Here is a 23,254-nt window from a genome sequence, read left to right on the forward strand (position 1 = left end):
TTTGAGGATATACTTGTACACGACTTCGTGATGCATGGCCTTCCTGCTGTTTAGAAGGAAAAACAAAGCAGTGCCAGATCCATCTTATGACGCCAGCAATTAATGGATCTTGTGGATTTATTATCGGGTCCATCAGGTTCCATTGCTCTGACGGGTGAAATATATGCAAAAACAGAAAAAAAATCCAGCGCTCAGTGTCCGTTAAGAAATTAATACTGTGCTCTGTTTGATAAAACCGAAGTACTTACGCCGAAGGAAAGGGTCTAGAGCTCACCAGAACCCCTCCCTGGTATCCAGGAATGCCAAACGATAGTGTTCTCCAGTAACACCAGGCTTGATCCAATAGTGTGCAGGAGATATTTATTATAGTATTAATAAAAAGGTACAAAGAGCAACATGTTTGGGAGGTACAGTTCTCTTTTTTTCAAGCAGTGTTTAGAAATAGTGGATTTTATCTGAGAGTTGAAACAAGTGCTAAACACAACTCTTAGGCACAATTCCCTAGTAACTAGTTTCCCCGAAGCAGGCGGCGTTCGGGTCCATCTCGTTCGGCTGCGGCACTTCGGCAGTATGCGTGTAGTCCTCTATGCTGAGAGAGCATTCTCTTCCTAGTAACGGAAGAGATTGCTGTGACTATTCATCGAGCGCCAGCTCGGATTGGTTGGGAACGCCGCCTCAGTCAATCACAGAATTCTCTTGCTGGAGGTATTCAAGCCCCGTTACCAGCAAGAGAAAGCTCTCTCAGCGCTGAGGACTGCACGGAAGACTGCCGGAGTGCCGCAGCCCAGTGAGAGGGCCCTGGACAGCGCCTGCTAGGTGAGTATTTACTCCCCGTCTCCATTTAACTTCAGCGTCTAATCACCCGATTAGACGCGCTTGCGCAGAAGGGTCTTCTGCCTTCGGCTCTGTCTGGCACGAGCGGCGTTCTGGCTCCGCCCCTTCTATGCGTCATCGCGTAGCTCCGCCCCGTCACGTGTGCCGATTCCAACCAATCAGGAGGCTGGAATCCGCACACGTGACGGGGCGGAGCTACGCGATGACACGTAGAAGGGGCGGGGCCAGAACGCCGCTGCTGCCGGACAGACCCGAAGGCAGAAGACCCTTCTGCGCAAGCGCGTCTAATCGGGCGATTAGACGCTGAAGTTAGACGGAGCCATGGAGACGGGGACGCCAGTGCAGGGAAGGTAAGTGAATAACTTCTGTATGGCTCATATTTAATGCACGATGTATATTACAAAGTGCATTAATATGGCCATACAGAAGTACTTAACCCCACTTGCTTTCGAGAGACAACCACTTTAAGGCCAAGCTCACATAGCCTTATGCGAAATGTGCTAGCGGAGGAGGCCTGCAGCGGATTCCAGCCCAGTTTAAAGCTGGTTATCATGCATCCCAGCCGCTGCCGTTCTGTTCTATTACAATGACAGGAGTAAACACCAGTGTACATTGTTACCCAATTAACTCATTGCTCCCAGAACACAAAGTATTACGCATTTTAATTAACCCATATTAATTATGTATTTTTGGTGCAGAAAATACCTTTCTGCAAAACGTCACAGATGTTAGGATAATGGGTTGTCTTATTATACGTACCCTTCCCTATATTTAAGGCCGCTTGCAAACACGGGCAGATTTGAATTGCGGAAACCCAAACGGGTGTCTACCTCCAGTTTCCACAGTAAATACCGCCCATAGCATGCAATGGAAATGCGATTTTTCCTGCACACGAGAGGAAATCAATGACGATTTTCTGCTCGTGATGGAGAAATCGCAGCATGCTCTATTTTTAGGCAGATTTCTTAGGCTGGCTGCACACGGGCAGATTTAGATTGCGGAATCCAGAGCGTGCATTCACCTCCGGATTCCGCAGCAAATACCGCCCATAACATGTTATGAAAAAATGTGTTTTCCTGCACATAAGCGGAAATCAATTGCCATTTTCCACTTGTGGAGGAAAAAAAAAAAATCGCAGCATGCTCTATTTCTGTGCAGATTTAATTGAAGTCAATGGAAGCCATCCGACCCGCTGACATAGAGGAAAGGAGGTGGGTAGCCTCGTCCTAGACTAGTGACAACAGCAGGGCTTTGGGGGGAAAAAAACACTATACGTGCATTTCCAACGGCTCGCTGCCCAAGCCAGCCGCAGTACAGTAAAGAGATGTCAGGTGCGTGCGGATGCTGGTCAGGCACAGGGGCCGATTCCGCTGTGGGCTTCCCCATGCAGAATCCGACCCAGCCGCATGCAGCCGGCCTTATAAAGTCAAATTTAGCAGCTTCTACATACACCAGATCTAAAAATCCATATTAATACTTCTCTTTAGCATCTTCTAGAAACATTTGAAATAAATATGCATAATATAGTAAAGATGCAAAATCAGTTTATTTGGTGAAAATAAATATAGAAATACACTTACTTCAGACTAAAAGAAAAAACACCAATTCTTTTTTACAAGCAATATAAAAATACAGACGGATTTACACCACCCCTCGGGGCGGAAAGAGTCTTAAGGCTTACTGAAATACAGCTTTGGATTAAAAATGTAGTCACAGATATTACACACTTTTTTTACAAAAAAGTTAAGTTGCAGTCATTAACGTCAATTCAAGAAATAATTTAACCCTCCTTCAGTAGAGTCCTCATAATTCAAGGTGCAATTTCATACTGGGCTTAGAGAACTCTAAACAGAAAGATCATCTGAACTTTGCAGCAGGTACAAAGAGAACTTAGCTTGACATTCAAGACACAGAACCATCAATGAGAACAGTTTATATAAGGTGTCTTGGCAATTAAAAACAAAAACAGCCGTTCTAGGATAGATTTCTCCTATAGGACCATATTAAAGTTTACATTTAATTTAAACTAAATGTTTAAATTTTCCCTCCTGCCGCTATCCGCTTTTACTCTATCATTTACTATTACGCAGCTTGTTGTAAGAGACTTGTTACTCAGTGGGGCTGGGAGTAACCAACACACAGCAATGCATCAACCAGCAAGTACAAACCATGAAAGTCAATACAGAAAGTGTAGACATTAGTGTGCAGCACGTAGACATTGTGATTGTCACATAGCAGCAGAATAGCGCTACACACCCTAGGCTACATCCACATTTTAATTAGGCAATGCTTCACCAAGAAGTTGAATACAGATATCTCCGGCGTCTGTCTGAACAACAAGGCGGCCCTCGAATGTGCCAGCGGCTGTAGGTTTGAATTTCACTGGTAGGTTGATATAATGGTGGCCTCTAAAAAAATAAATAATTTGGGTTAATACAAAATACAGTATAATGGTAACAAAGCAATAAGATTCCCGATACGTGTATAACAAAATGTCTAGGTTCTCCAAAAACACAGGCCAATTCAAAAAGAATAGTGCAAAATGTGTCTATATATCTATTTCTCTATATTTATATAGACCCACATCTGTTATCCATTAATGCAGCTGCGTGAGTTTGTGTTTACGAAGGGAGGCGTTTTTATTGATACCATTTCGGGCTACATAACCTTATGATTACTTTTTGGTGTGATGACCAAAAACAGCAATTCTGGCATTCTTTAAATCCATTTTTAAAAATTGTTATAAACAAACTGCAATACTGCAGTATTGCTGTGTATTCTCTTTTCATCATTCTCCTATTAATTCCTCCCTCTCTCAAAGTGTAACAGGAAAAACTAAGTTGGCAAGCCTGTGCTCATTTACTAGGCCTCTGGCTGCCATGACTACCCCTGTGACAGCATTGTGAGGGGTAATTTAACCAGGTTAGGCCTCACGCACACGGGTGGATTTGCATTGCGGAATCCGGAGCTGGTGTCTGCCTCTGGATTCCACAGAAAATACTTATAGCATGCTATGGCGATAAAATAAATCTGACCCACCCATGTGCATGAAACCTTACAGAGGGGAACCCCTTTCCCTCTGTCTAAGCACTTATGTCACAGAAGTCGACTGACATCCAGATGGTTAAATGGCCGCGATCAAAGTTCTCCAAACCTGGCTAATGCAGGCGTCAACTGTATAACAGACCGCACTTACTGGTTCTACTTCTCTGCTTGATCCCACGCCATACACACCTCTCTAACTTCTGCTGTACATACGTGACGGATGTCAGGCAGGAGTTAAAAGGACATGATATCATAACTGGTCCAATGTGTATTAGCTCAAATGACTCATCAAATATTGTGCCATTTGGTTAAGAGCACAACACAGAATACAGCAGCATAATAGGTTATAAATCCACTATATCCATACGGTAAATACCCCCCATTGCTTTTGTTATAAGATCTCTAATGAATGTATTTAACTCCTACAGCAACAGATGGGACTATAGAAATACACGTTTTAAACAAAATATCAGTGTGTACATAGAAGAATTTAAGAATATAACAGGAAACAAAGAATTTTAAAGCAGGCAATATGGAGGACATTGTTAGCCAAGCACAAAACTCTCAGGCTTTGTCTGTGTCTTCTTCGGGGATGAGCAGGCCAGTTCACGATAAGGTGCTCTATACAGCTAAAGACCTTGCTTGCAGTCTGGAAGAATTGGGTGTTGTTGTGGACCACTCTGAGCTTGGACGGGTATATCTAAGGACTCCTGCCCATGGACGGATATTTGCTGCAGAATCTACAGCGGGCATCCGCACCGCGGCTCCTCAGCACATAGCACCCATAGCATGCTATCAGAAATATGTTCTTTCTTCACACTTGCGGAAACCAATTGCGGTTTCTGCAAGCGGAGGATAAATCACAGCATGCTCCATGGGTACTTAGCGCTACAGGGCATACAGCTACAATCTGGGGATAGTGCGAGATCATAAGAGATCCCGTGCTATGTGGCAGCCGGAACTGGTTGTCACCGATAGCCGGGCTCCCCCTGCAACATTGGGGGTGCGTTGGAGTAGCGACCCCTGCTGTTAACCCCTTCCCTGCCGCGATCTATGTAGATCACGGCATGAGAAGGGTTTGCAGAGGGAGCGCGCAGATTACTATGGCAATAGGACGCCAGATACCGGCGTTCTGTATTGCCAGTGCCTGTGAGCGCTGTAACAGGCGATAAGGCATTGCAGGACAGAAGTCCTACAATGCCTTATCATAGCGATCAGAGCTGGTATGGTGCAAGTTACCCACAGGAACATAAAATGTGTAAAAAAAAGATGTGGGTTGCCAATTTATGGCAATGGCGGCTGGAAGCTTACCGGGCTGCCTATCAGTGTAACACAGAGGCAGGTATAATGCACACACTAATATAGTGCAGTGTATCCATCGCTGCATCTGTTAAGAATTGTACTATAGAACTATTGATGCAACGCAAAAGTACTTTAAAGGATATTGTGCAAAAGTAGTAAAACAAAGCATATGAAATGTATCACTATAATTGCATCAACTTGCAGAATAAACTTCACATCAATTCTTCCATCAAGTGAACATCATGCTAATCCAGTTCAATGATCAAAATATCATAGGTACCCCAAAATAGCACCAATTGTTATAATTGTAACCAATAAAATTAACAAGTTATTTATGCTACATAGGGAACACCTCAAAATGTAGAAAGAAATAAAAACAATGGTGGAATTACTTGGATTCTGATTCCTTGTAAAATGGCATATGTTAGTATCACACAGTAAGAACAAACTCCACAAACTCACTTACCTAAGGGAATACTTGGAATGCTTCATGTGAAACGGCTCTTTTGGACTTAAAAATCTCAGCTGGAAGTTAATACAAGAGTTTTTTCTTTTAAAACACATGCCCATGCAGATTATTTTTCTTAGTAACACGTTTCATGCAGATTTCATGCAAGAAATTTCTACATTAAGAAAACTGTAAAAATATTCATTATCCTTTAGAGCAATCTTTACTGAAAGCGTATTCCTGCTTATGAGCCAAATATCTGACTGGGCTGAAGTAAGTTTGTTTGTAGGAGTACATGGCTCAGTAACACCTAGGACAACCATGTATAAAGAAGTAGCCAAAAACACATTAAACAGGAGATCTCCTTTGGAAAAGCCATAAAAGGCTGATTGCTGAAGATCCAACCTCACTACTTACAAAGGCACAGTAGCTTCTCCGTAAAGACGGCTGTCCCTGGTAAAGCACAATGAGGGGGATCATTCACTTCAGTGAGCCTGATCGTTGGGTCACAGCATCATGATTGCCTAGCAGGATAGGCCAATGCTTAAACACAACGGTGTGCTGATGTAAATAGGGATAGACTGACATGTAAAGTGCTTTTCAACGTATTTGAGACAACAGTACGCAAAAAAACAAACCAAAGCATACTGTGCTTTTTGGAATGGTAATGAGACTTAAGGCCCATTTACACTGAAGGATAAAAATCACTCAAAAAAAAAAAAAAAAAGAATTCACTCTAACGACAGTTTGAGTGAAAGATTTGAGCAATCATCTTTGCATAAATCCAAGTAGGTAATTAGCTACTTAAGAGTCAATGCATGCGGAGCAAGATACCACTGCAATAACACCGAGAACAAAGCAGCTGTTTTGTATATGCAAACAGCTGCATTGTTCTCTGAGCTTTCAGCTGGTGTCTCACTTGCAGTTCTCACTGAGAACTGCAAGTGAGATACCAGCTGAAAGAATACCATCAGCGCCACCCGCTGAGAAAATCAGCATGTGGCAATGATAATAGTCATCGGTGATTTCTAGCTGGCTATAAATCACCAATGAATGAATAGTGCACAAAAATAAACGATGGCCGTGTGTTTAGATGCAATGGTTATCGCTCAAAAGATGGCTTTTGAGCGATAATTGTTGTGTCTAAATGGGCCTGAAAGGTTTTTTTTCATGGAACAATTAAGTGCAGATTCTCATGATCTGAAGGATCATCGTTCAATGTAAATATATGCACCGACTTAACGACGTACAAGAAGTCGTTCACTTCTTGTTAGTCGTTTAGTTTCTGCATGCAGAAAAGTGAATGACATATTGCTCCATGTAAACAGGCAGTCATTCATTCACTTATAAACAACTGCCTGCTTAACTGTGAATTAAGGCGGGTGAGCTAGTACAATCCCCAGACCGCTCCGTCTCCATTCAGTCAGCAATGCTCATCTTAGTGTAAAAGCACAGGAACGACTCGCAGGCACAACCTGTCAGGTATCCGTTGTCAACAGATTGTTACGTCTAAAAGCACCCTTATGCAAGTGTATGCCAATACTGTTGAATGTTCTTTTGTACGTTTGGCAGAGAATGCTGATATAAACTTGAACTACTTTAGAATTCCTTAAGGCCCATTTACACGTGACGAACTGTCCGCCAAACGATGCCCAACAGCGCGTCGCAGTGAAGCTTGCTCGTGTGCTGTTACACAGGAACGGTTATTGCTGGCAGCGCTCAGAGGGGTGGCTGAAGAGCGCTCGCTCCCCCTCCAATTACTGTAAGCAGTCATTCAGAACTGAACTGCTGTTTACACTGAACAGCCAGCCATTCAGTCTCTGCATGCACTTTTACGGTACGACTATCGTTCTTAAAAACCTTCGGGTATTTGAACAACTCGGAACGATAATCGTCCCGTGTAAAAGGGCCTTCAGTGTTATAAATGATACAGCAGACAATGGCAATAAAAAGAAAATGCATTTTAAAGACTTGTAAAGTATATTGATTCAGTATGTCCATTTCATCCAAGGAAAAGGACTAAAAACACTTACCAAGTAGGTTGTGAAAGAGTTGTTCCTTAAATTAACTTTCAATGAACTGGATTGACCAACAAGTGTAGATGGAAAGGTATACAACTCTTCTGAGGAGAAGACTCCAAGAACTGCTGCATCGTGCCTAGTAGGTGTTACAAAGTAAAGTAAGGATGGGAACGTATATAGTGCGTACAGGAAATTATTAACCTCACATTTCATGAAATTAAAGTTGCCTAGTGGGGACGACTACTGCCATTTTGAATGCATCAAGTTGCTAGTTAGATTAGTGAACAAGGAAAATGTGTGGCCACATTTGGAAACACCTTTGTGGCAACCATTGTGCCTTATTGGATTGGCTGGAAAAATAACTGGGAGACAATAAATTGCCAAGGCCAGCTCCCTTTTTGGCTACCATCAATAATCCTTCATTTAAGATGGCATCCGTTACTGTATCCTGTCGCAGAACTGCTATGTATTTATAGAATAGTTTTATCCATCATAATGATCACTGAAGCTTGCTGAAAACACAGAATATAGTGATATAGAACAAGAAGGGGTTAAAGATCAGATGGTCCTTAATGAGCAATGCTTATAAGGATGGGGTTAACAGATGAATGAGGTGAACAAGGCTTTGCATACAAGCTGAAGCGCGTACTCCGTACTCAAGCACTGAATAAAGGCATAAGGATTTCTTCATAAAGTCCGGGCTCCCGAATTTCATTTTCCTGTAACTAGTTAGATTAGAAGTTGATACTAAAATTATTCAACGCGTTTTTCCACCAAGTCTAAAACAGAGACATTTTCACATACACAGGCTTCAGAGAAGACGCCTCCGAGCCAGATCTTTTCCTTGGCTTTAGCTGACCGTCTGCTACTAAAGCTTCAACAGAACTTTTCGCCAACTCCTTTTCATCTTGAACACCCTTGAAAGGTTTAAAAAAAAAAAAAAAAGTTACCACACATTATTCAAAGGTATCAGTACAAAGAAGTAGTGCATGGCACAAATATACAATTATACCGCACTCTAACAGACACTATTTAGCCGGTCCATAATTTGTGCTTGCTAACTTTTTTTTTTTTTTTTTATGCCATTAAAATAAACTTTTGCATCTTTTAAGTGACAGGTAAGGCTTTGGAGGTTTTCGTTATTTTTTTGCACACGCGGTATTTTTTACTTTATTAGACTCTCCTGGGATTTTAGCATAAGAAAAAAAAAATTTAGTTTTTTTTTTTTTCTTCAAGATTTTCATATTTCATACAAATTTAAAAACACAAAACATTTATTTTAATGTATAATGTTAAGAAAGGGGGTTCAGACGCGGCAAGAGGGGATTTGTGTCGCTCTTCCATAATATTGTAACACACAACTTGTTGGTCACAAGAGGCTGACACGGCTTGCTTTACATTATTCATTATAACTGGGGATGTCATAGAAGCCACAGCTACTAGGAAACACAGCCTCGCTAATGTGCAAATTGTCCCAATCACAGTTGCGCTGGGTTTAATTAGACACAGTAGCGCTGTCAACTAACAATTCACTCGGCGATCACCTAATAGAAGCAGCTGTGCTGCAGCTGCATCTATTGTTTAGATGGATTAAGGCAGCAGAAACTGTAAAAAAAAGGAAAGAAAGTCTCAGAAACAGCCACACACCTAGTAAAGGCGGCTGCCAGCTGGGATCTTGACCTGCAGCTGCACGATTCTCAATTTAACAGCAGTCATTAAGACATTTTATGCCGCAGCACTGTAGGCACACAGATCTGCAGAAGAAAGTCTCTTAATAGCTGCTGTAAAAACACAGCATGTAGAAAAAGTTCATTTAGGCTGACAGTAGTATTACGTACATTCTAACATCATAATTACCAAGTCTGGGTAGACAGAAGTTGCATGTATGTGTATATATAATGTAACCGCACAAAATATTGCAGTTTACGGTTTTATTCCAACAGCAGTTTTTACTGATAAAAGATAGCCGGTTCCTAGTCTTGGCACTTAGCCAGACAAATGTTTTTCCAATGCAACAAATAGCGTCAGGGAACCAGCGATGTGTAATGTACAAATGTACTTACTTCTCCACAGAGCTGGAATCTCACTTTATACTTCAAATGTGGCTCTGAAACTGGATGGCATTCCAGGTCCCAAGACTGAGTATAATCACCTTTGTCTCTAGGGAAAAAAGTAACTGGAACCTAAAAGACAACAAAAACACAAACACAGTTCATATCTTTTGGGTAGAAGCGCAAAACCAAGATATTTATAAGATTGAGAAAGTAAGATTAAGTGACATACTTTCAGTTTCTCATGAGCAGCAAGAACTCCAGAGACACGAGAGCATCTAAAAGCTGCATAAGTCGCACGATATACATCTCCACTCTGGTCAATTGCCTGCAGAAAGAATAAATAAATAGTTTGGGTCCACTGAAGTCTACATTTACACAGAGCAATAGTTCAAGGGAAACTGCCAGCAGCTCCAATGTGACCATGAAGTTTAGCCTTCTCCAAATCTGCTTACTGTCCAAGTAATGGCAGCGGTATACCATAAAAAATGGTGTTAAAAAACCCCCAGCACAGAATGGCCATAGGGCGGGCCAGACAGAATCTTCTCCTGCTCAGTTCTTTGCCCCTTCCAGCGATGTCCTCCACAGGACAGATGAAGTCTCCAGAGATTGCCGCTGATGCATGTGAAAATGACAGGGCAAAACCTGCTATGGAAAAGTAGAGTCTCGCACATGCGCCGGTCCGCAGTCTCCCGGCGTATGCTGCTGTCATTACTTATACAATAAGTAGATTTGGAAAAAGCTAAAACTTCACCATCACATTGGTACAAACTGGGAACTGCTGATAGGTTCTCCTTAATTTATACTTTGTAATCAAACAAGAAGTAGATATAGGAAGCATAGAAAATATTTACTTTATTTCCAAAAGGTAATCTTTCTAAACATTGTCAATAAACACTTGAGCAGCTTTTATTTATCCGTGGATTACGTGGCGAGGTTGCCAACCACGTATGAACTCAGTCAGTATCACTGTGAGCACCAAGCCACAGTGAAACGGTCTGTTCGTGTAGCTCAGCTCAGTAAGGCTGACAGTCCGCAGGAGCCACGGCCTGGGAGCAAGAGCCAGCTATCTGACAGTCCGCAGGAGCCACGGCCCGGGAGCAAGAGCCAGCTATCTGACAGATAGGCTCACCACAGAAAATCGCACCTGCGAGCGGAGAATCACTATGATTCTCGGCTTGTGGACAAAGGGGCTGCGCTTTCCATAGCAACACTATGGAGAGCGTTCCCTGCGGCCGAATTATCGCCGCAGGGAATGCGATGAAAATACGCCTGTGGACAGGCAGCCTAACTCGCAGAAAGAAGGCACAGTGGGATAGCCCAACAAACGATAGAAAAAAGTAGTACCATTTCTAATATCAGATGACTTTTTCAATACCCCGACTTCAATATAACGAAAAGCATAGGGTAAAGCCCAGCGTAAATCCTTTTCTGCTGGAACATCAGTTACATGGGAGAAAATCAGTTTAAACTTATTCAAGTTGCTTTCCATTTTAGTGTAGTTCCCTTCTGTGCCACGCCTAAGAGGAGGTTCACACCTGGATTATGCCTTTCAATCATAATTCTGTTTCTCTGCTCAGAAAACGGAAGAAACAGAAGTAAAAACACTTCTTTCCCGCATTAACTTAAATGCGTAAAAAAAAAAAAAAAAAAAAAACACAAAAAAAAACATGGCTTTCAGTTTCTTCTTAACTGAACAAATAGTGCTGCAAACTGTTATTAGTTCAGTTAACCTCTTAACGCTACAAGACATACATTTACATCCCAGAGGTTAGGGGGGGTTTGTATGAAGGGGTTGATGCCGCTGCATACAATGTTTCTCACAATTCTGACAGCGGCATAATTCGGGGTCCTGCAGGAGAAACCGAAAATGGAGAAAAAAAAACCAAAACAAAAAAAAACCAAGGGTCCGAGTCCTTAAGGGGTTAAACAGCTCTCGTTCAGTGTTTCACAGAGGTATGTGAAAAGCTTTACAATAAGTGCCCGAGGACTGCATGATTCTCAACAAGAATCTGAGATTCTGGACTCGTGTAAAAGGGTCATTAGGTGTTGTATGCTGCAATCTCACATAAGATCATAGTGCATATTCATTTGTGAACAGTCTTTTAAGACTCAGGGGGTTTTATAAAATGATTTCTGTAATAAACAGCAAAAGAGGGGGAAAAAAACAAAAATCACAAAAAGCATGGCATTGCATAGGCTAAAAATACATATTGATACTATAATTCAGCTTTCTAAATCAATCTGTACATTATTTTCAGTTAACTAAAAAGAAAATCGTACCTTAACATAAGGAGGTGCAAAAGATGAAAGAAGCCATTTAACATCTTTATCACTTGAGTTTTCAATGTCCAGAAAAGTTTCTAAAAGAAACGGAAAAAAAAACAAAAAAAACAAAAAAAAAATAACAAAGAAAAGATGAAAGGCCAAACGTCAAATCCCTGAAATTGCTCAGTTGACCAATCAATGCTTAATGCACTATGGGCCAAGTTCATAAATCATAAAGTATTCATTAACCACAAAGTGAACACTTAAAACAAAAAAAACAAACAAACAAAAAAAAACAACAACTAAAACATTTGGATGACAAATGCATGTTGAAAATAAACAAAACCAGCGGTATTTACCGTATATACCGGCGTATAAGACGACTTTTGAACCCCGAAAAATCTGCTCTGCAGTCGGGGGTCGTCTTATGCGCCGGTAATACAAAAAAAAAAAAAAAGTGTAAAAAAAAAAACATTATTACTCACCTCCCACGGCGTTCTGTCGCGCTCCGGCAGGATGTCGCTCGCTCCGGCAGGCTGTCGCTCGCTCCTCGTCCCCGCCGCAGCATAGCTTTCTGAATGCGGGGCTTGAAATCCCCGCTTCCAGAAAGCTAATACACACGCCGGCAGCTATGACAGCATTGAATGGCTGTGATTGGCTGAAGGCGCACGTGTTAGCAATCACACCCATTCAATGATGTCATTGAATAGTGCGATTGGCTGAAGCCACGTGCGCTTTAGCCAATCACAGCCATTCAATGATGTTATGGCTGCCGGCGTGTGTATTAGCTTTCTGGAAGCGGGGATTTCAAGCCCCGCATTCAGAAAGCTATGCTGCGCCGGGGACGAGGAGCGAGCGACAGCCTGCCGGAGCGCGACAGAACGCCGTGGGAGGTGAGTAATGAATTTATTTTTTTTTCACCACTGTATACCGGCGTATAAGGTGACAGTTGGGGGGTCGTCTTATACGCCCCGTCGCCTTATACGCCGGTATATACGGTACTAGAGATGAGCGAGCATACTCGTTAAGGACAGTTGCTCGATTGAGGTAGCGAGTACCTGCCTGCTCGGGAGCAAAGATTCGGCTGCCGGCGGCGACGAACGGAGGGGAGATCTGTCTCTCCCTTTCTCCCCCCCCCCCCCCCCCCCCCCGCTCTCCCCAGCTCATGGCCGCAACTCAGCTCTCACCCGCGCCAGCTGAACCTTTTCTTCCGAGCGGGCAGGTACTCGCTAAGGACAATGCTCAATCGAGCAATTGTCCTTAGGGAGTATGCTCGCGCATCTCTAGTATTTACCCGTCAGACCCGGTGATCCAGCTCTCAGATGCTGTTCTCTTGGCATATCAACTCAAGATTCTTTGAGTGATTATGGTAGGAGAAGGGCACTTGGTCACTACAGCTTCTGATTGGCTGCAGTGGTCAGGTGGTGGCCTTTCCAAAACACAAAGTTCAGGATGATCACCAGGCTGCAGTGCTAGACATGCGTTTCCTACTCACAACAAACAACAACATTTCAAAACAGTCATAATATGACGAAAAAATAAATTCTAATTCAGGCGGGGGGGGGTCCTGTCCCACTTAGTCTTTACATTTCATAGAAAATAAAGTGTTACCTGAACTTCCAGCTGCAACAGTTCTAGGAAACACTATGGTTCGGTTCTTTATTTCAACTTTAGATGAGGGAGATTGAGAAAGAGGTTTTGCTATATGAACTGGAGCTTCCAGACGAGGGGAGAATGCAGGCGATGACTTTGGTACTCCATCATTTGCAGGCACAACTAAGGAGGGCTCACTAGTTACCTGAACTTTAACAATCTGTTGCAAAGTAAAAAAAAACAAAACGCACTGATGGTATGCAAGGGAAACAGACAAGACGAACCAAAAAAAAAATTTGAAAACATTTTTTTGCCAACTGCCAAACCTCAAAACCTATGACCCCATAAACACTTTGCTTATGGCTGCTTACTTAGGTTGAAATTATGGTGACAATCTTTTCCCCATATTATAAGCAAAGTACCTTTTGGCCAAAGTCACCATGGACATAGACCTGGCCATTCCATGGAAGCATGGACTGCTTTGTGGACATCGAAGGATTTGGACACACTAGAATAATTGTACGGCTCCTAAAATAAAAACAAACATGCATCAACATAAATTTTAGCTTTCATCAAGAATTTAAACTTTGAGTGCGACTTACTGAGGCTCGACATTTCCATGCTGTGGTGTGATAGTAAGACAATGAGCAGGCCAAGATAGATCAAATTGTAAGAATTTCGGGGAATTATTCTCAATTTGGATATGGCCTGTGGCTGCCAATCCACCTGCAAAAGAGGAGTTGTCTTAGGCCAGCAACAGATATAAAAGATTATACGAAGTTTTAGATACAAGCTTAAAACCAAAAACACAAAATTAGTTTAAACCTGACATCCATGAGAAAGGATACATTTCAGATCAGATATATTATAGGACAGTTATAATAAAGTGCATAAACTGACTTTATTGGCAAAGAAAGTACACAGACTTTAACCCCTTAACGATGTGGCCCTCCCCCAGCTCCATTTTCTTCTGCCTTAAAAAAAAGGACCATGTGAATGACCCCCAGAGGTCTAATATGATGTCATGGGGGACATTGAAAAAAAAATGTACAAAAATAGGTTAAAAAGATAAAAAGAAAAATTACAAAATAAAATAAAAATATATACATGAAAAAGGAAGGCGACCCAAAGCCGATGCCAATCAAGACAGTCGCTGTATGCGCCCTATAATCTGAAGTCATATATATTATGTATCAAAATGTCCAAAACAAAATGAGGAACCCGTTCCCATACTTTATTTTAGCATAAATACACCAATTTGAAAAATAGCCCTACGACTATAAATGTTACGCTAAAAAAAATTTTTTTTTTTTCTTTTACCCCCCCAATAGCACAAAAAAAAAAACGGAAAAAAGGTAGTGAAAAAGATATTTAGAAAAAAAAGCTGCAAAAATAATTTTGGCAGCCTAAGGAAAACTAAAATATGGCAGTAAAACCACCACATGGGTAAAATCCATAAAAAGTGTCTGGTCCTTTAGGTACAAAACAGCCTGGTCCTTAAGGGGTTAAAAGGCGAGCCTATAACCCATTTCCAAAAACAAATAAAATACTCTGATGACCACCACATACCAACAGTAGGCACCCGCAGAACTAAGCTCTCCGGCTGGACAGTCCATAGATGTTGTTCAGGATTGTTATTTTGTGAGGAGACGTTAGTATTTGGCAGAAGAGGTCCTTGTGGCCCTTTGACAGGTAAAACATCCAACGATGTATTACTAAGGTTTCTTTCAGTTTTTCCTAGGGGGCTTTATTACCAAAAGAAAAAACGCATTCTGTGATACAGATTAAGAATGTACGCAAATATTACAACAAGATTATATACAAACACATAAATGTATTTTTTTACATATTATACGCATGCAGGTCAACCATTAGGTTAAAAATACCAGTCGATGCCCCTCCTGCTGCCCAAAGCACCTCTGACTTGTTGTGGCAGAGAGTCAATAAGTCGTGATAGGCGCCCATAACCCCATCATCAGTTCAGAGCTGCTGTTTTGGAGATAATCTGACTCCTATAGCTTTCACCATTTGGCTCTTGTCAGGGTCACTCAAAAGCTTATGTGTGCCAATTTTTCCAGCTTACAAAACCTGAACTTTGCTGCCCAGTATAACCCACCCCTTGATAGATGCCATTGCAACAAAATAATCTTAATCAGTCTGGTTTAATGTTAGGGCTATTCACTGTATATAAGGGAGAAACTATTAAAAAAATATGTTAACTTTTCTAACTGACTCATGTTTTCAATGTGTTATCAATGTAGAAAGTAGAGACAAGACTAGTACAATGAAAACCTCATACACGACTACATAGACAGCCTGTGAAGGTGGCTATAGTCTTTAAGTAGTGATTTGTAGTCAAGTATTAGTATTATAGTCAAGTAACACTGCAAAGGGTAAGGGTTAGGCTCACATGGGGCAACTGAAATGTGACTGCAGCGAAAAGTAGTTTTATTGTTCATGGCATGCAGTTTTGTAACTAAAACAGTAGTTTACCATGAGCTCATTATCAAACTACCTGTAACTATAATATATTTTAAATTTAATCTACATCTGCAAAAACAAGAACCCAGCATTACTTTCGCTCTATAAAAAGTCAAAAATAAATTCTGATGTAGGCAACGCATGAGTTAGGCCAGGTTCATACAGTGGAGTTTTGGTTTCTTTTGACATTAAAGCTCTTGTCCCACTTCTAGCTCTTTTGGGCCTGGATGGTACTGCAGGTAGAGTCCTATTGAAGTGAAGTGGGACTCTAGTACCAACCTGGGCCCACTGTGCAATTTACAGCCTGATTCCTACAGCATAACAGCTAGAAATGGGCCAAACTTTGTAAAACTAGTTACTTTAGTTTGAGATATTTTATATATTACCTGGCAATGTTAGTGTTTAGGTACGGCTGCAAAGATGCACGATTGTCCTCTTCGGAAAAACTTCCAAAAACAGAAAGTGTAACCTTGCGCATATTCCCATAGAAAAGCTGAACATCATTCGGTCTCTGTGGCAAATCATACACTGAAGACAAACGAAATACAACACTCAAGAAAAATTGGTTTTAACATCCTGTAGCTAAGCAGTCACAATGTTATCAGGCTGATTATAAAAGCATTACTCATCCCAAAGATGAACCAATACGGAGGAGATGAAATTAAAGGGGTTGTTTCAGAAGAGACAAGAACTGTAATATCCTTGCAAAAGGACATCAATGTCTGATCATCAACCCGTTTGCTCTGCGCGGCAGGAAGCTGCATAGTTGGTTAAGTTAGGATCAGAAAGGTCAGACACACAGCAATCATACATGGATGACATAGCCTAGCAGGACATAATTCAAGTCTCTCCTGAGACAACCTTGTGAGGATTATCAAGGGTCAGTTCAAGCACTGGGCCTGGGAGTAGGCTGCAGAGCACAAACTTGTAACTTTTAACAAACTCTGCAATCAAGGAGGCTGACCAGCACTGTTTGAGCGGACACTGGAAAAATTTCCAGAAAGGTACAAAAACATCACTATACTTTGTGTTTCATCCCCAAGTTACAAATATCAGAGAGACCATCAAATATAAATGAGCCGTAGGCCTCCTGCACACGGGCGGAAATTCTGCAGCGGGATTTCCCGCAGAATTTCCGCCTGCATAGAATTGCATTGCAAAACGCAATCGTATGCACACAGCCGCGATTTGTACACGGGAAAACACACGCGGAAAACAAATCGCAGTGTGTTCCATTTCTGTGCGGGCCGGCTCCGCTCTGCACATGCGCCAGCTGGCCGGTGCATAGCAGAGACTGAAGACGCTGGGAGCGGGTGAGGCGCAAGCCACTGTAGGGCCACGGGACCGCATCCCACTGCGAGAATTCTCGCAGTGGGATCCGACCTGGGGTCTGCAGGCGGCCATACAATATAAGGGGAGCAGTAAACATCTGGAAAAATCCCAATATGTTTCTACAACCTTTTTATTTAAAGCTGTGATTTACATAATAGTAACTAAGAGTTAAAAGCTAAACAAACTCAGCATGAAAATGTGTACCAGTAAGATTTGTATTGCACAGCAAACTTTAAGCTTACATTCAGTCACCAGTTGCTCACAGTGAAACTCTTCATCAAATCTCACATTTTTCAACTTTGTATTCCCAGCAACAGCTTTTTGTGCAGATTCAGGCTTGTACAGCAGCGCTCTGTTAAAAAACCAACTGGTGTTAAAAAGGAACCATTACAGCAATACCATTAGTACCAGCTCAGCAACTGAGTAACGGCTTAAATTACTAAAGAAAACAAAGTGGGTCTCATGTCCACAGACATAATACGGCCTGCGCGGATATTTGATGGGGTTTCCGCAGCGGATGATCTTTAAATTGTGGATTTTTCATACGCGGATGCACTGCAGATCATCTGCGCGTGATAAAAACCGCAATCCCAACTCCCAGCCATTTCCCCACCTTCCCAATTGAATTTAACTTTCAAATCCGCAGTGCATCCCGCAAATGCATTTGCTGATACACTGCGGATCTCCCGCACCCATAGAGATCAATGGGGCCCATCCACGGGTGATCCGCGTTAAAATGGAGCCGGCTGCTTTTTTTTTTCCTGCGCGTGAAATCCGCAAATAGAAATAAATCATGTCCGCCGCTGTTTAACCGCAGATGGTCAAGGATTCCCGATGGGAAAATTGATCTGCGTATTTCACGCTAAATGAATTATGCCTATGGACATAGGGGTTCAGCCCACTCAGTTGAAACCATAAACTGTGTGAAGAAAGCCATAAAGTGTGTGGGGGGGGGGGGGAGAAGACACACGTTATTCCTATCCACAGGACATCATCGAGAAATCCTTTTGTCTGTCAGCGGGAACTCCCACTGATCCCAAGAATGGGGGTCCTCTGTGTCCAGAAATAAGTTGAGCAGCAGTGCAAAACTGTTTTCGTGCGACAACCCCTTTAATAAGCCATTTTTTTCCATTGTATTTTAGGTGTATCAGGGACAAATTTATAGGGGTAGCGGTGCCTTCACACTTGTGAGAAAGTCGCATGTTTGAGCGATGTGAGAGTGATCGAAAATGCAGAATTCTGAAAAAAATAGTTTTTAATGGTTTCATTCCCATTTTCAAGGTTTTCACTGTGATGGAGTTTAAAAAAAACAAAACAAAACAAACCAAACCAAAAAAACTGTCAGCTGCGTCTGATCGGACGGCTTTCATTGACTTCAATGGAAGCAGTTCCTGAGGGAAACTACAAAAAAACGGAGCATGCTGCGGGTGTTTTCCCGCGCATGTGATCTGCACGCCAAGAAAAAGTGAGATCCGTAAGTATTTAATTATCTGCGGATGCCCAATGCATGTCTATGGGCATATTGAACTGCGGATCATCCGCGGTGATTCCACAATTCAATCTTGCCCGTGAACAGGAGGCCTGAGGGTCCTTTTAGACAAGCGTTTAAATAAGCGAGTGAAGTCACGGCTAACTTGTTCGCAATTTCTCAGCCCGTTTAGACAAGCAAATGCAACATTGGCTCGTTCAAACGAGAATCATTCAGTGCCAGTATAAGCCAATACAGGGACTGAATGATTGCCGTTTACACCAAACAAGCCAACAATGATATTTATGCCTGCATAAAGTTAGCCAACAAAAAGTGAACCATTCTCTTTCACTTTTGCTTGTTCATAGATTAAAAGGCATCGCTTACATTCAGAATTAAGGATAATCTCTCAAACTATCCAAAGAAGAGCAATTGTGTTTAATACGCTCAGAAGTTATGCTTTCATTAAGGCCCTTTCTGTTGCATAAGAGAGCACCAGTATCTCTTATGGGACAAGACGGTTGGGCAGCCCTGTGACAGATCTTCCACTGGGGCTCAGGAACTTCAAGTCCTGTTTTTACTGCTGTGCACACATCACAGTAATAACTTACCTGCGAAACTGCTGCCTGGAGACTTCATCGCCACAGAAAAAGCAGACAGTGAATAACAGCGATGTGCCAGACTGAAGACATTCATCTAATTCTGAGCCGTGGTAACATACAGTAACAGTCTATGGTGAGAAATGAACAAAATGTACATCTAGAAAGGCTGAAAACATTTAAGACACACAGAATGACTGTATATAGAGGCACACATGTTTATCTGGGTGTGGGTGAGAGTGAAGGGGAAAAATTGTAATCAAAAAGGATCAGTTTAACTCTATACTGACTGGCCTATTTTGAGCTCTTTACTGTATATACCATACCTGTCAGTATTGTGACTGATCTACAATTAGACCCTGTGTCCAGAATGGTCTAACTGGGATGTCTGACTGGCATGACAGCCCATGAAAGAATTATGGAAGCGTGATAGGTGCTGTGGCAGAAAGGGCACTGGCAACCACTTTGATGCAGTGGTCAACACAGACAAGAGCATCTAAGGAGTAAAGTGGTAGGGATTGCAGGGAGATCCTGGCCGTCAGAGCAGGAGCTCCACTGACTGTAGACAGCTGAGCATCCATCACTCCCAGCAAGGGGACTCCCATACTGGGCTAAACTGCTTAAAAAAAAAACAAAAAATAAACTATATATGCAGGTTTAGAGCTTAGAGCAACGGCTGTAAAAACACATAAGCACTCATTAACAGGTTACTTTTTTTTTTTTAAGGAACTTCATATTGTAAGATATGTTACATCCAAGTATCCAACCCAAAGAGAACCTACCTGATGAGTACCCTCTTTCAGTACAAACTTCTCAGGAGTGACTAAGCAAGAGCTGGAATCCATTGGGAGGTCTTTCTGTGCATTTGCAAAACATATTGCTTTAACATAAGCTGCTCTGGAACCAGTGTTCTTGACAGAGATATTAGTCCTGCTTACACGATCAGGCATCACTCCACTTAGTGTTATCATGTAGGTGTCTGGTAGCTTTTTAACTCCTTCAAGTATTACATTACTTGTCCCACCATAACCAGACAGGGGTATCTAAGAGGAACAAAAGCGTCAAAAATGACTTACAGTTCAGTATGGTATTATAATCAACCACTGCAATTTATCTGTAAAAGGTATATATGCTGTACGGTCTTTTTGAGTTGTATTTATAATATACTCATGTTTGTATACCATTAAAATTTCAATATAAGGCAGACAACCTCACCAACAATAGCTCTATGGCTCAATACAGTAAGAGGGATTATGGAGATGGAGGACCTCACTGCGGCACTAAAGGGCACACAGGAAAGGTGCAGGAAAATATGGTATCACTGGATGGTGTACCAGGAAACCGAGGAATACCGCTCGTTAAGGGATCACTAGCAGATAGAAGCGAAACTCGACAGCCTTACCCTGCGCAACGTAACGACCGAGTCTTATCCCCCCCCCCCACAAAGGTGTCCCCCCGGTCAACCCCCTTTGTGTCATGCCCGTTTAACGGGATATGTTAGTTTCTACTGTATAGAAAGAAAAGAAGCACAGTTGACGAACAGAAGAACACTAAGCCTGGAATGTTGCAATATGTTAAGCCTTTTCCTTACTTACAACAAAGAAAAACCGTTCGAACTCTTTAATACTGTTATATTCACAATGTTTGCATGACGGTACACAATGAACACACTTTGTAAACTGTAACCAAATATGATCTGTAAAAATTAAAAATAAAGAATAAAAAAAAAAATTTCAATATAAACGAGTTAAAAAAAAAAAAAGACTTACAGTTGCAGAACTGAAAACTAAGTGGGTAAGTAACTGGCTCCGTAATAAAAAACAGAGGGTGGTTCTTAATGGTATACACTCCGATTGGGTCACAGTTACTAGTGGTGGTACCACAAGGGTCAGTTTTGGGAACTATTCTTTTTAATATTGTTATAGGAATTAATCATATCCCTCTGACTTCACTGTACTGCTTCAAATTGGTTACAATGAGAAGTGCATGCATGCAAAGCAACTGACAGTGCCACAATGCTGGTCAATCATTAGTACGCTTCTTGTTTATCATCTCAGTACAAATATACCCCAAATGACGCAGCAATAAAAATACACGCATGCCGTGCCGTCCCCCTCGCACCCAAGTCATAAGAACTCACGATTGGCTCTAGGTGCCAATGGTTTAACATATGTTAACGCCTCAAGGTCTGTGTTACTATTAAACACTTGATTCCTAAGAGACGAAACTGATTCGGTTCATTGTTCTAGTAGCTTCTCTCCAAATGGAGGGGGTCAGAAACCGCTCTCAGGAGATTTTTAAGCCTCGGATGTGTGGGAGTATGTGCAAACATCTCACTTGCACATACCCGTGTATAATATTGAACAAGTTACCCATTTAGATGCGGTCATTTATTAAGACGGAAGATATCTATATCTATCTACCTACCTAGGCGAAAGCCCTCACTGACTGACTCACCACTAATTCTCTAACTTCCTGGTGTCGTATAAACATTAAATTTGCCACAAGCATTCTTTTAGTCCTAAATAGGATAAGTAAGGTCCTAAGTAGAAAAAGTTAAAGGGGTCACAACTCGATTATTCAATGCGGATTGTAAAAGTAAGTGCAGCCTTATGTAATGTAACTTCCCGATGTTGTACAAGAGTGAAATTTGGCACCACAATTTAACTCACCTCTGTGTGCATATACTGAAAGTCTGTAAAGTACATAAGGAAGCGGCCATGAACTGCAGGGATGAAGCATGCCTTTAAGGCTAATAAAGGGCTGCAACCTCTAGTCTGAGGTGAAATTTGAATAAAAGGGGCATTACTTTTAAGGCTAAAAAGTGAGAAGAATGGAAAGAGTGGCACATTCTGCAGAAGGATATCAGTACATGCAGCCTGAGGAGAATCTAACGTTCCTCTATGTGCATAAATATTTTATTCCTCGGTTCCTCTGAAGTAAGCATGACTTTATGATAGTTTTCTGTGCAAATTCTGTACCAGATAAACTAGGGCAAAGCCGGGTATGTCAGCTATTACCAATATATATGTTTTTGCATAGGCTGATGTGAGAAACATATGAAAAGATAAAAAGAAAAAAAAATTATATTACACACACACACACACACACACACACACACACACACACACACACACACACACACACACACATACATACATATACACACACACACACACACGTTCAAAAGTTTGGGGTCACATTGAAATGTCCTTATTTTTGAAGGAAAAGCACTGTACTTTTCAATGAAGATAACTTTAAACTAGTCCTAACTTTAAACAAATGCACTCTATACATTGCTAATGTGGTAAATGACTATTCTAGCTGCAAATGTCTGTTTTTTTGTGCAATATCTACAAAGGTGTATAGAGGCCCATTTCCAGCAACTATCACTCCAGTGTTCTAATGGTACAATGTGTTTGCTCATTGGCTCAGAAGGCTAATTTATGATTAGAAAACCCTTGTGCAATCATGTTCACACATCTGAAAACAGTCTAGCTCGTTAGAGAAGCTAAAAAACTGACCTTCCTGTGAGCAGATTGAGTTTCTGGAGCATCACATTTGTGGGGTCAATTAAATGCTCAAAATGGCCAGAAAAAGAGAACTTTCATCTGAAACTCGACAGTCTATTCTTGTTCTTAGAAATGAAGGCTATTCCATGCGAGAAATTGCTAAGAAATTGAAGATTTCCCACAACGCTGTGTACTACTCCCTTCAGAGGACAGCACAAACAGGCTCTAACCAGAGTAGAAAAAGAAGTGGGAGGCCGCGTTGCACAACTAAGCAAGAAGATAAGCACATTAGAGTCTCTA

At 41.6% G+C, this 23,254-nt stretch overlaps 1 protein-coding gene across 4 annotated transcripts in view; it reads right to left on the reverse strand.

The window, feature by feature from the left end:
• Positions 1-2,370: 2,370 nt before the first annotated feature.
• CEP192 (centrosomal protein 192) overlaps positions 2,371-23,254 on the reverse strand; it is a 121,790-nt gene continuing 100,906 nt past the window's right edge. For 2 of the 4 annotated variants that reach the window (XM_066579513.1, XM_066579512.1), the window contains exons 33-47: positions 20,225-20,485; positions 19,455-19,573; positions 17,618-17,727; positions 16,430-16,571; positions 15,132-15,307; positions 14,165-14,288; positions 13,985-14,090; positions 13,581-13,782; positions 11,985-12,064; positions 9,934-10,029; positions 9,714-9,833; positions 8,455-8,567; positions 7,663-7,786; positions 5,648-5,706; positions 2,371-3,242 (exon numbers count right to left, since the gene is read on the reverse strand). In XM_066579513.1, the coding sequence (XP_066435610.1) occupies positions 3,110-3,242; positions 5,648-5,706; positions 7,663-7,786; positions 8,455-8,567; positions 9,714-9,833; positions 9,934-10,029; positions 11,985-12,064; positions 13,581-13,782; positions 13,985-14,090; positions 14,165-14,288; positions 15,132-15,307; positions 16,430-16,571; positions 17,618-17,727; positions 19,455-19,573; positions 20,225-20,485 (1,965 nt within the window). In that variant the 3' untranslated portion in view covers positions 2,371-3,109. Of the gene's footprint in view, positions 3,243-5,647; positions 5,707-7,662; positions 7,787-8,454; positions 8,568-9,713; positions 9,834-9,933; positions 10,030-11,984; positions 12,065-13,580; positions 13,783-13,984; positions 14,091-14,164; positions 14,289-15,131; positions 15,308-16,429; positions 16,572-17,617; positions 17,728-19,454; positions 19,574-20,224; positions 20,486-23,254 lie in introns of those variants that run through there. The other 2 variants (XM_066579514.1, XM_066579515.1) reach the window with 2 other exon arrangements.

The sequence above is a fragment of the Eleutherodactylus coqui genome, chromosome 9 (genome assembly GCF_035609145.1).
Source record: "Eleutherodactylus coqui strain aEleCoq1 chromosome 9, aEleCoq1.hap1, whole genome shotgun sequence".
Classification (NCBI taxonomy): Eukaryota; Metazoa; Chordata; class Amphibia; order Anura; family Eleutherodactylidae; genus Eleutherodactylus; species Eleutherodactylus coqui.